Raw genomic sequence first — 12,595 nt, 5'->3', positions numbered from 1 at the left:
AAGGTTTGACCCTGTTAAGAGTAGGTGTGGCCTTGTTAGAGTAGGTGTGTCACTGTGGATGTGGGCTTTAAGACCCTCATCCTAGCTGCCTGGAAGCCACTATTCTGCTAGTAGTTTTCATATAAAGATGTAGAACTCTCAGCTCCTCCTGCACCATTCCCGCCTGGATGCTGCCATGTTCCTTCCTGCCTTGATGATCAGGGACTGAACCTCTGATCCTGTGAGCCAGCCCCAATTAAATATCCTTATAAGAGTTGCCTTGATCATGGTGTCTGTCCACAGAAGTAAAATTCTAAGACACACGGGGAGGGGGAAGAAAATGAGGGAGAGAAGCACACCAAGTCACACATTGAAGACAAGACAGACAAGCAGGGTGGTGTCTTTCTATAGCTTCAGGCTGAGCCATCCAGCTTCAGTGTAACCCAAAGCAGCACACTGAGCAGTGATTGAAAGGGAGACCAGGCTGCTGTTCGCTGGACAGAAGCAAGCAGCAAAGTTTCATTGATTTTTCTGGAATGGATTAAGCCTTAGTAATTGCCCATTGGTCATGGGAAAGATTTCCAAAGATCTTTTCCTCCTCGGGCACAAACATTCTGGTCTTGCGGCTTGCAGGCTAATGTGTAGGGACTTAACCCAGGAACCACTGAGTCACTCATTGTCACATAAATGTCCTGGCCCTGTGATTTGGTCGGAGCCTCCTGATAAGGCTGAGGAATGCTGGTGCTTGAGCTGTGCAGAGAGGACAAGGTCACGGGATGAGATACTCACAGCAGATGTAATGGCGACAGGCTGAGCCAATCCAGAATTATGTCTCCTTCCACCGTACGGGCTCCAGAATGGAACCTGGGGCATTGTTCCAGCCCTACAGGGACAGACACAATAGGAAAGACGTGCCAAGACTTTTGTCCCATTCAGAGACCTGAAGTGCAAGTGAAGAGTCCATGTTTTCAGCAAAAGTGACTTTGAGTTTCTGCAAGGTAACTGAAGCAACTACTATGACAAGCCTGACACCAGGGGTGTCGTAGCAAAGCTGGAGGGACAGTCAGTGTACAGCTCAGTGCTCTTACCCACCGAGCCATCTCTCCAGCCCCCAGCCTGGTATCTTATGGCAGTACATTTCACAGCAAGGATGGTGAGTGTGGATGGAGTATCAAGCTGGACCAGTTCACGAGAACTCACTGAGACATTCCCAAGGATTTGGTGATCCTGTTGTTAAACGCAGCAGTCATCAAAACATTATGGTTTTGATGTATATAGATGTACAATTAAATTATATTGCAGAGACAATAAAAATTTAAAACCATCAGTTTTTCAACTATCTTACCGCGTCTTACATTTTTGTTGTAGAGGTTATTTATGTCCAGTGCATCTGCCGGGCAGAACCATATGCAGTGGCTTGCTTCTGCACACCTCTTCCCAGATCTGTGTTCAGTGACATCGCGCTCATAGCTTGAAAACAGCCATATGGAGTATTTACATTTTAGAACATCGAATATAAAGGCAAGTGTTACCTCAAGCCTTTTCTGATGCCTACTATTGCCAAGAATTTCTATTTTCGTTTATCAAATCAATTAAAAATGGATCATCATTTTAAACTCACATTTCCTAGGTTGACATGAGACAGCTGCCTGGCAGTTTAATAGCGTCCCTTGCTCTCATAAATAGAATTTTAAAAATACGTTCGTAGTTTCTACTTAGTTAATATACAGGACCTCAAATACTTAGTTGGATTCAAGGATGCAGAACCCACTCATTCAGAGAACTGACCATACCGTCTCAGTTATCAGTAGCTTAGAATGTAGCCCCTTTCCCAAGTAACCAGACCCTAAAGAACAGGTGAGACCATCCTTCTTGTGGTCCACTTAGCACTGAGCTTCATACATAATGTGACTTATATAATTATTAAGGGGTATTAATTGTACAAATCAGTAGGGTTACAATGATATCCAAAGAATAGTTAAGAGACTACACAGATGTAGTCTGTCACCCGCTGAATGGATCTTGAAACTGCCCTCTTTGAGGTGAGGGTGGCAGGACCTTTCCAGACTCTATCCCTGTTCACTCGCATCCCAAGTATAAAAGCAGATGTCCCCAGAGACTTGTGAGCCCTGGAAAGATTATTACACTTTTGGTAGGTGGACTCTATTTTGAACCCCAGAGCCATAAGAGTCCTGATCCGTCGATGTATGGATGAGTTTTAAGATTGCTACTCAACACTCTTGACAGGGAAACATAATATTGGAATTGTCTCCAAGAATACACGGGTCTACTTCCCCCCTTTCCCCCGATTGTCTAAAAGCGTAGAAAGAGTCAGTAGGGGCAGCTCATGCCTGTATCTCCAACAACTGGAAGCCATGGATTTGAGGCCAGCCTGGGCTACTACGTAGTGAGTTCTGGAAAAGCCTGAACAGCATTGAAACCCTGTCTGAAAGAAAAAAAAAAATAATCATGGGTATCAGAATCAAATCTCAAGGCCACCCAAATCGCTGTGTGATCTTGAAAAGGTTACTGACTTCTGTGTTCCTCAGAGACCTACTGAATAGCTTAACATTTAACCAAGGACGAGAGAAAAAGACCTACGAAGCCTCTTGCTGTTGTTCTAGGCTCTGCAAACAAATTCATGGAGTCAAAAGCCCAGCTGTGACATTTGTAACTAGAGACAGATTAATCTCCTCATTCCGTTAATTCGTCTACAAAAAGTTGACAGTAAACTTCTGAGGATTACATGCCATAACACGTTTAGATTTATCTTAAGTTCATGGAGGTCAGCGGCTGTGCTAATACCACCGAGGCGCTAGAGGGCCCTGCTGCGGCGGTGGGCTCCCCTGCCTAGGGTGCTCCAGGAGCTGAACGCCTCGCCTCAGCTTCAAGGCTGCTGACAAAGGGAAGGGCAGAGGGGGTTGACGCCAGTAGGACTCCGCCTGATGGAGGCGGGGCGAGAGAGGCAGCAGGGGCGGGGCCTGCTGAGGAAGCCCTGAAGAGGCGGAGCTAGAGGAGCAACGGGGGCAGGGTCTGGAGAGTAGCCCTGATGGGGCGGAGCTAGTGGAGCAATGAGGGCAGGGCATGAGACACATCCCCTAACGGGGCAAAGCTAGGGGACAGAGGGGCGGGGCGCGGTATGACTGGTGCTGACTAGTCCACGTGGTTAGAACGCACCCTGATTGGGAGGAGGCAGGTCAGTGAGGCGGGAGCGGAACCGGAACATGTCCTAACAGGGGCGGAGCTCTCGGAGTAGTGAGGATGGGACGCGGCCTGATTGGCGCAGAACAGTCCGCGTGTTTGGAAGGAGGCCTGACGGGAACTGAGCGAGAAGCAGGGGTGGAACCCGACCGAGGCCTGAAAGGGGCGGAGCTCCGGAGCAGCGGGGGCGGGGCGAGGCCTGGTTGAGGTGGAGACCCGGTGGGGCCTGACGAGAGGCGGAGCCCACAGCTCGGCGAAGGCGAGGCCTGATCAGGAAGGGAGGAGCGGAGAGGCAGGGGCGGGCCGAAGTCCGACCCCTGGAGAGGAGTGCGGTAGGACTATGCAGGTAGGTGGCTGCCGCCGGTCGCGCCTCAACTTCGTCTAGACAGCCGGCCGCGCGCCCTTTTGGAGCTACGCTTAAGGCGGCGCTGAGACGAGCGTACTCCGGTTTCAAAGTAAAACTGAAAGCCTCCGCGGTGGCCTGACCTTCCGGAAGTCTGAAGGGCTGTCCAGGGACTGACTGGGAGGGAGGACAGGTGGAGTAGTGCTTTGATTCCGGACACGGTGGCCTTTTCAGATTTGAGGTCCGCTCCGCTGCTGGATTTCCGGGCTGGGCGGGGAGTGGGTTGGGATTTAGGGGGCGGGCCTTTCAGGTCCTGCAGTTCCAGGGACAAAACTGGGTGGAGGTCCTCTAGCCTTGGAACTGAACCTTTGAGTCGAGGGCGGTCGGTCGACCTAGGAATCCACATCTGTCGCTAATGAATCCCCCGGAAGCAGAGGTTGAGCCTTGGCGTTCTCATTTCTAGGATCCTCGGAGCTCGGGTGAAAAGAGTGGTCCTAGACTTGGCAACAGCTTGAATTCCCCCTTCCTTCCCCGTAGGTGGCCATGAACGGCAGAGCTAGGAAAGAGGCTATCCAGGCCACAGCCAGGGAGCTCATCAAGTTCGTGAACCGGAGCCCCTCTCCTTTCCATGGTAGGTGACCACGGTTAGGGAGGCTAGAAGTGGGAGTAATTTAACCAACTTCCATTGCTGTGAGAGCCCTTTTCCTACAGTCGTGGCCGAGTGTCGCAGCCGCCTACTCCAGGCTGGCTTCCGTGAACTCAAGGAAACAGAGGGCTGGGATATCTTACCAGAAAACAAGGTACTAAGGGATAGTATGGGGTCAGACCCTGTTTCAAAGTCCTGTGTTCCAGGTCATTAAGCAACTCACGCCCCTGTCTTTCAACTTTCTCCCCCAGTACTTCTTAACCAGGAACTCCTCCACCATCATTGCTTTTGCTGTGGGGGGCCAGTATGTTCCTGGCAATGGCTTCAGCCTCATTGGGGCCCACACGGACAGTCCCTGCCTCCGGGTAAGGAGTTAGGACTTGGCTGGACTGAAGGGAGGTGCGGGGGCAGTTGGGATGAAGAGATCTATGAGGCTCAATTTGGAAGGCTCTATCCCAAGGTCCTGGGAAGTAGGCAAACCTGCCCCATGCTCCCCCACCCCCACTTTCAGCTGTCAACTGATGTGATGTTTGCTCTGTATAACTTATTGCCTGAGTCTCACTTCCAGATATTACCTTTCAGACATTCCCTTTCTTCTCATTTTTATGCTCAGGTGAAACGCAAATCTCGCCGAAGCCAGGTGGGCTACCACCAGGTGGGCGTAGAGACCTATGGTGGTGGGATCTGGAGCACGTGGTTTGACCGGGACCTGACCTTGGCTGGACGAGTCATTATCAAGGTGGTATAGAGGGGCTAGGAACTGGGGAGGTTCTCTCTTCGGCAGCCTGAAGATTGAGTGTCACATTTCTTCAGTGTACCAGTGAAGAGTCCTCGTGGGGAAGAGGGGACATGGTTATTCTGGGTTTAGTAAGGGATTTTATCAGCTGGATGTGGGAGGTGCCCAGTTCTGACTTGGCCAGTTGGCCACAGTGCCCTACGTCAGGCAGACTGGAGCAGAGGTTTGTGCATATAGAGCGGCCCATCCTGCGCATCCCGCATCTGGCCATCCATCTGCAGCGAAATGTCAATGAGAACTTTGGGCCCAACACAGAGATGCACCTGTAAGTACATCAAGGGCTCTAATGGCTGTGAGGGGTAGGGTATGGCACCAGGTAACAGAGGGACCCACTGGGACCCAGAGGACCACCTCTTAGTGACCATCATCAAGTTGCACTTTTGGAAACCAGTTCAATCCATTTGGGGAGTGGGCTGGGAGTCGGAGGACGAGAAGAGGCCTATGTTCATGGCTGTCTCTTTCCCTTCTCTCAACCCATTTCCCCACAGAGTCCCTATTCTTGCCACAGCAGTTCAGGAAGAGCTGGAGAAAGGGACTCCTGAACCAGGGCCTCTCAGTGCTACTGTAAGAAGCTCCCTGCCCCAGGGAGGGTGGCAGAGTGGAAACAGACCAGTCCCTCGAAAGGGGCAGAGACGAGCAGAGCCAACTTCCAACACCTCCTGCCTTACAGGATGAGCGGCACCACTCAGTCCTCATGTCCCTGCTCTGTACCCATCTGGGACTGAGTCCTGACAACATCATGGAGATGGAGCTCTGCCTGGCAGACACCCAGCCTGCAGTAAGGAGGGTTGTGGTGGGGTCTTCCAGGGTCCCTGCCAACCATAGCATATCCCTGAAGCTCTTCAGTTAGTTTCATCCTTGTTCTTCCCAGTAGTTGGCACTTCCTCTGCTTTCAGTAGTTAGCCAATAAGCAGAGCATCTCCCCAGAAGACCCTCCTACCGAGACTGGGTGTGATGTGTGAGGTGGTGCCTATCTGCTTTGTCCTATGCTGGCTCTGAACCTCTGAGGGAAAGAGGCCTGGTGCCTTCCAAGTGCTAAGTAGGGAGCTGCTAAATCTTTGGATCCTTGGTCCTAAGTTTCTGTTAGCTGTTTTCTTCCTTTTAGTTGGCATTGTTTTGCGTTTTTTTTGTTTTGTTTTGTTTTTGTTTTTGTTTTCTAGACAGGGTTTCTCTGTGTAGCCCTGGCTGTCCTGGGACTCACTACGTAGACCAGGCTGGCCTTGGCTTAGAGATCCTCCTGCCTCTGCTGTTCCAGTGCTGGGATCAGTGGTGTGCACTACCACCGCTGGCTGCTTTTTTTTTTTTTTTTTTGGTGACCACTTAGCCCTCCTTTGACCTGCCTCTCCAGTAGAGGTCAGATACTGTAGGCTGCCCTTTCCTGGCCTTCATTCTCTGCTGAACAGCAAGAATAGTTTCCTGAGCCAACAGTCAAGAGTTGCTCTGGCCCTTGGGAACAGGGAGAAGTGGGGAGGGGCTGGGCACTTAGGTGTTCATTCTGTCTTTTTAGACCCTGGGTGGAGCTTATGAAGAATTCATCTTTGCTCCTCGGCTGGACAATCTGCATAGCTGCTTCTGTGCTCTGCAGGTGAGGAGCCAGGGCACCCAGGCAGCATGAGAGGCGGGGAGTTAAGAATTGAGGTGGGAGCCCCAGGAGGTGGTGAGAGATGGCTACTTAGCCAGGCCTCCACCCTGTTGGCTCGGGGAAGGGCCTATATGCTGCAGCCTTGACATACTATTACTGTGCTGGTCTGGGGCCAGGAGCTGATGTGGAAAAGGTGGCAGTGGGGTGCCATGGTGTCATCTACTTTTCCTTAATGACCTCTGTCTGAAAACAAAGGCCTTGCCACTGTGGAAAACAATCTCTCACTTACTGCTTGCCTTCTTTGTGATCCTTGAACCCTCAGTAGGGCTGTCTGTACCTCTTGCTCACCTTCATAGTCTCCACTTCTGCTCTACCCCAGGCAGGCTGTTTCTCAGCTTTCTCCCCTTTACCCTTCCTCTGCTGCTCAGCTTGCCTCTCCCTGCCTGTCTTGTGGTTGGAGATAGGCTTTGGGTAGAACTGTAGATCTGGGGCCTGTGTCTGCTTCTGAGGCAACCAGCTGGGTTCATGGACATGTCTAGAGCTGTTAATGGAAGCCCGTTGGTTTGACCTCCCAGGACTTAAGTTTTCTGTTTGTTTTCAACATTATCCTCCCGCCTTGTGCATGGGAGTGTATGAGAGCAAATACCCAGAGAATGGATTTACTTATTCCATTAGAAAGGTCCTCTTCCACTCGCTGCCAGGCAGTGCCCTAAGAGAAAGGTTGCTGAGAGCCCAGTCCACCTCACTGGCAGGGCCACATCTCCCTCCTAGGTACAAGCAGACAAAGTCATAAGAAGCGGGGGCTGGAGAGATGGCTCAGTGGTTAAGAGCACCGACTGCTCTTCCAGAGGTCCTGAGTTCAATTCCCAGCAACCACATGGTGGCTCACAACCATCTGTAATGGGACCTGATGCCCTCTTCTGGTGTGTCTGAAGACAGCTACAGTGTACTCGATACATGAAATAAATAAATAAATCTTTAAAAAAAAAAAGTCGTAAGAAGCAAAAGGGCAGGGATGATGAGCCTGTCTCCTTCCCTACCTAGGCACTGATTGATTCCTGTGCATCCCCTGCCTCCCTGGCCAGGGAGCCACATGTGCGCATGGTCACGCTCTACGACAATGAAGAGGTATGTGGAGGGCTGGAGCCAGGTCCCTGGGTGGAGTATTCAGTAGCTACTTGGTGGCTGACACTCAGAGTGGACCAGAGCATTCTAGAGGCCCCAAAGGAGGAAGGAGGAGAGCGCCAGTGCTTCCAAGCTGTTGCTCCCTTCTGGCTCTAAATGGATCTTTGTAACAGATCTATTCCGTAGCCCATATTCTCTTGTATACCTTGCTGCATTCCTGTCCCAAGGATGGGGGCACTGCACAGGTTATCTTTCAGGTCTGTGACTTTGCACATAATGGGTTCTCAGCTGTGTATTTGGCTGTAATCTTGAGATGCTGTGGTGGAGCTTGACAGGTAGCCAATGCTCTCTCAAGTAATTCCCTGGGTCAGTTAGCAGTTGGGATAGGTCTCTGGTCTATTACGCTAGTTGTCTATTTCCTCTATGGCCAGTCAGCAATAAAGGAGAAGGCAGAGAATAGATGCCTGTGTCTTTAAGAGTCTGATCCCGAAATGGAATTCAGTATTACTTACATTCACAGAACTTAGTGTGGCCACATTCAGCTAAAAAGGAAACTGGAATGCTGTCTCTAGCTGGGAGTTAGTTGTGTAGCTTTACTTTGGGTCTTCTGTTATGAAAGGTATCATGGATAGTTAACAGTCTCTGTCACTAATGTAAGGGAAATTATTCAGGGTGTTGTGACATCTGCTGAGCCCTAAATGTAAGTGTCGGAGTGCAGTGTGGAAACCCCATCAGTAAGTGCTATTTCTAGCCCTTACATGACTGGGCATTAGTCTGGTCCCATTCCACTGTCAGTTATTCAGAAATGGCCAGGGCTTAGGAAAGTCTCTGAGGACACCTATCCCTACCAAGTGACTCAGGTGGATCCTGGGCCATTCTGAACACTGAGCCCTTACAGTCCAGGCCCATGTCCAGATTCCTACAGTCAAATCTCTGCCATCTCCAGGTGGGGTCAGAGAGTGCACAAGGAGCACAGTCTCTGCTGACAGAGCTGATACTACGGCGCATCTCAGCCTCACCTCAGCGTCTGACTGCCTTCGAGGAAGCCATACCTAAGTCCTTCATGATCAGTGCAGACATGGCCCATGCTGTGCACCCAAACTACTCGTGAGTCTTCATACCAGACAGTACTTATGCTAGAGACTCGGCATAGCCCACTTGCAGCCCTCCTGATCTTTGTTACCTCTCACAGGGACAAGCATGAAGAAAACCATCGGCCCTTGTTCCATAAGGTGAGATGCTGCTTCTCAAAGATGTAGTGTCCTGGCTGACTCTGGCCTGTGTGCTTCACGCAGGCCTCACCTTGTCTCCCCTTGACTGCTCCCAGGGTCCTGTGATCAAGGTGAACAGCAAGCAGCGCTACGCCTCTAATGCGGTGTCTGAGTCCCTGATTCGAGAGGTGGCCGGCCAAGTTGGAGTCCCTCTGCAGGTGAATGGGCATCTTTCCTGGGATGGTGGAGGGAACGGGATAAAGACATAAGCTGATGTGCCCCAGTGAGTGGGAGCGTGGGAGATAGGCTTTAGTGGAGGGAGTCCCGATGATTGAGAAGATCGGGGTCTGGGTGCAGAGCTAGGTGCATGACTTGGGCCCAGTTTGCTAAGCTGTCTGAGTTTCAGTGTGCTCATCTGTAAGGTGAGGATGATCGTGACCCTGCCTGCTGGCTTCTGTAAGGGTTACTCCTACCGCCTGGTTAGTCCTATCCTTTTTCCTTCTAATACCCCACGTCCCCATGTCTTTCTTTTCTTATACCTCAACCCAGAAGGAATATTCAAGACTGGAGAATCCCAAGTGTTCATTTCCTTCTGGCCTGAAATCGCCCCTCATTGTCCTCAGTTGCATTGCATGTGTCCACATGAATTCCACATCAGGGATTAGGGCCAGGGAAGTCCAGTGAAGGACAACACCCAAGTTCTGGGAGAGACAGGACTAGACAAGGACTGTTTGTACGTCAGTGTCTCTATCTTGTCCCATGTCGTGTCTGATTGGTCCACTCACAGAGAGGTCTCTAGGAAGAAGTAAGAGGTAGCCGCTGAGAAAGAAATACTGTGGGAAGGTCCAGAGGAAGAACATCTCAGCCAGAGGGAACAAACAGAAGGATCCCCAGGGGGATAGGAATGGGTTAGTCTAGTAGCAGGAGAGAAGGCCGGCGTTGAGAGCAGGAGGGACAAGAGAAGAGGCTCACCTAGACCAATTTGCTTCTGAAGCTCACTTCCTGGTGCCAGGCTTCAGCTTCTTTGCATGACCTCTTCAGTCCTGGACCTTCAACTGCCCCTGAGGCTGCACCTTCACCTCTCCTGGCCTTAGTGTCAAGCCTCAGCTGCTTTCTGTGACTCCTTCATGCCTTCAAAACCAGTACCACCTGGGTGATTTTTAAACATTATCAAGTCCAGCTGCAGTGCGAAGTAGCATAGCCCTTTGAAACAGTTTCTCTGTGCTCTCAGAAAACACTTCCCAGAAGATTTCACCTCAGTGATGGTCTCTTCTTAATCACTGCTAACTTCTTGGCTCAAGCTGACCAGCATCAGCTGTCCTAGTAATGTAAAAGTTTCACTTTCAGTCCCAGCAAACAAGAACCACAGAATCTTAAAATAGCAAAGGGCCCTTTCCTGTGAGATGTCATGGAGCCATGCCTCCACCTTCTGCACTCTCTCAACATTCTTCTCTTCCAAGCTCCTACAGAACATCCACTGAGCTCTTAACACTCAACAGTTCTAGCCCAAAGTTCCAAAGTCCTTCCACAGCTCTCCCCAAAACATGGTCAGGTCTGTCACAGCAATACCCCACCACACCGATACCAATTTGTCTTAGTCAAGTTTATATTCCTGCACAAACATTATGACCAAGGAGCAAGTTGTGCAAGAAAGGGTTTATTCAGCTTATAGTTCCAGAGCAAAGTCCATCACGGAAGGAAGGCAGGACAAGAACTCAAGCAGGACTAGAACCCAAAGGCAGGAACTGATTAGAGACTAGGGAAGGGTGCTGCTGACTGGCCTGCTTTCTTATAGAACTATGGACCACCAGACCAGGGATGGCACCACCCACAGTGTGCTGGGCCCTCTCTCCCACTGATCACTAACTGAGAAAATGCCCTAGAGCTGGATCTCATGAAGGCATTTCCTCAACTGAGGCTCCTTCCTCTCTGATGCCTCTAGCTGTGACGACTGACACACAGAACCTGCCAGTACAATGAATTAATACTGTAATTCTCACTTGACTAAAATTTGACTTATATTTCTGTTTTACCCTTTAAAAAAATCTTAAAATTTAGCATCATCTTATGATTTTTTTTGTTGTTGTTGTTTTTTCAGTTAGGGTCTTATGTAGCCCATATAGCTTCAAACTCACTCTGAAGCAGGATATAGCTGTAAGCTCCTAATTCCTCCATCTCCAAAGTCTTGGGATTACAAATGTGCACCACCATGCCCCAGTGTATGCGTTGCTGGGGATCTAACCCAGGGCTCCATGCATGCTGAGCAAGCCCTCAGCCAAGTGAACTATACCCTCATCCCAGCCAGAATTTTTAGAACATTAGAACTACCAAGTTTTTTCCCTTTGTGTATTGGGGTTTCCTGTTGTATATGAGGATAACAAAAGGGTAAAGACAGAACTACCTGCCCTGTGGCTCTAGGGTAGCTTTCTCCTTGATCTTAGTGATCATACCTAGTGTTTAGCTTATGACCTCTCCTCCCGACAGGACCTCATGGTCAGGAATGACTCTCCATGTGGTACCACCATTGGACCTATCTTGGCTTCTCGACTGGGGCTTCGGGTGCTGGACTTAGGCAGCCCCCAACTGGCCATGCACTCTATCCGGGAGACAGCCTGTACCACTGGAGTTCTCCAGACCCTCACCCTTTTCAAGGTAACTCTCATGCATGTGTGTGCAAGTGCGCACCATCAGTAAGTGGCTTGCTTTGGTGCTGGGGGCTAATTGCTGTCAAACTACAGTGTAGAAAACTGTCCCTGTGTCAGCTTCTGTCACTAACAAAGTGAGTGAGGAAGCAGTTACTGAGAAGTCAGCGTTTCAGAGGCTTTAGTTCATGGCCGACTGCCTGTTGGTTTGAGGTCTGTGCTAAGCAGAATGTCATGGTGAGAACATGCGCTAGAGGAATCTGCTGCCTTGGGAGTCAACAGGGAAGGGGGGGGAGGGAGAAAATGGGTTCCAGTGTCCATCAAAGGCATTCATCATCCCTTCAGGCTCCTCTCTCCCAGAAATGCTAAGCCTTTATAACACATTAGCCCTGAGGACACTTCCGAAGGCCATGCCCTTCCTCATTCTTAAGGCCCCAGAGGAAGGTGGGTGGTTGATTGGAAAGGGTCCGAGGGATGAGGAGGCAGCCAGTGCATGAAGCTTAGAAGCCTCGGTGCTTGTTACTAGAGCTGGAGGTGATGGGAGGTGAGTGGTGGGGCACTGCTGCCTGCTCACTCACTAATTCCCAGTTCCCTCTGCCTCTCATTTTAGGGCTTCTTTGAGCTGTTCCCTTCTGTAAGCCGTAACCTCTTGGTGGACTGAGGCCTCTTTCCAAGACTTGTCTTCCACCCCTTTGATTGAGAGGGGAGGATCTCAGTTTAGCTGATGCTGGGTTATTAAAGTAGATTTTCACTCCAGCTCTCTTGTGCTTTTTCTGAAGCTGCAGGGTGGGGGATTGAGCCTGGCCTGAACCTCTGGAACCGGGCCAGGTAAAAGGTTGTCCCTTCTCGAATCTCACCCGAACCAGAAGCTTCTGCTTACAAGGGACTTCACACCACTTGTTATTTTATTAGATTTATTTTATGTGAATGAGTGTTTTGCCGGGTGCCCATAAAGATCAAAAGACATCGGTCCCTTTGGTCTGTCGTTACGAGCCACCATGTAAATGCTGGGAACTGAACCCAGGTCCTCTGCAAGAAGAACACAGCCATCTCTCCAGCCCCTTTCACAC

At 50.3% G+C, this 12,595-nt stretch overlaps 1 protein-coding gene across 4 annotated transcripts; it reads left to right on the top strand.

The window, feature by feature from the left end:
- Positions 1-3,395: 3,395 nt before the first annotated feature.
- Dnpep (aspartyl aminopeptidase) lies at positions 3,396-12,281 on the top strand. Of its 4 annotated transcripts, none has more exons than NM_001024879.1 (15): positions 3,396-3,526; positions 4,061-4,154; positions 4,235-4,323; positions 4,421-4,534; positions 4,783-4,908; positions 5,100-5,230; positions 5,454-5,529; positions 5,636-5,743; positions 6,473-6,550; positions 7,592-7,675; positions 8,619-8,779; positions 8,865-8,904; positions 9,000-9,101; positions 11,368-11,535; positions 12,136-12,281. In NM_001024879.1, exons 1-15 carry the CDS (start codon positions 3,521-3,523, stop codon positions 12,184-12,186), a joined length of 1,428 nt encoding a protein of 475 aa, NP_001020050.1. In that variant the 5' UTR covers positions 3,396-3,520; the 3' UTR covers positions 12,187-12,281. The 4 variants fall into 4 exon arrangements, with proteins under 4 accessions (NP_001020050.1, XP_087421566.1, XP_087421565.1 ...); XM_087565440.1 differs by having other exon boundaries at positions 3,486-3,716; XM_087565439.1 differs by having other exon boundaries at positions 3,486-3,764.
- Positions 12,282-12,595: the final 314 nt, after the last annotated feature.

Source organism: Rattus norvegicus, chromosome 9 (genome assembly GCF_021556685.1).
Source record: "Rattus norvegicus strain SHRSP/BbbUtx chromosome 9, alternate assembly SHRSP_T2T, whole genome shotgun sequence".
NCBI lineage: Eukaryota > Metazoa > Chordata > Mammalia > Rodentia > Muridae > Rattus > Rattus norvegicus.
The sequence above is the reverse complement of the archived record's forward strand: the minus strand, read 5'-3'. Positions and strand labels throughout refer to the sequence as shown.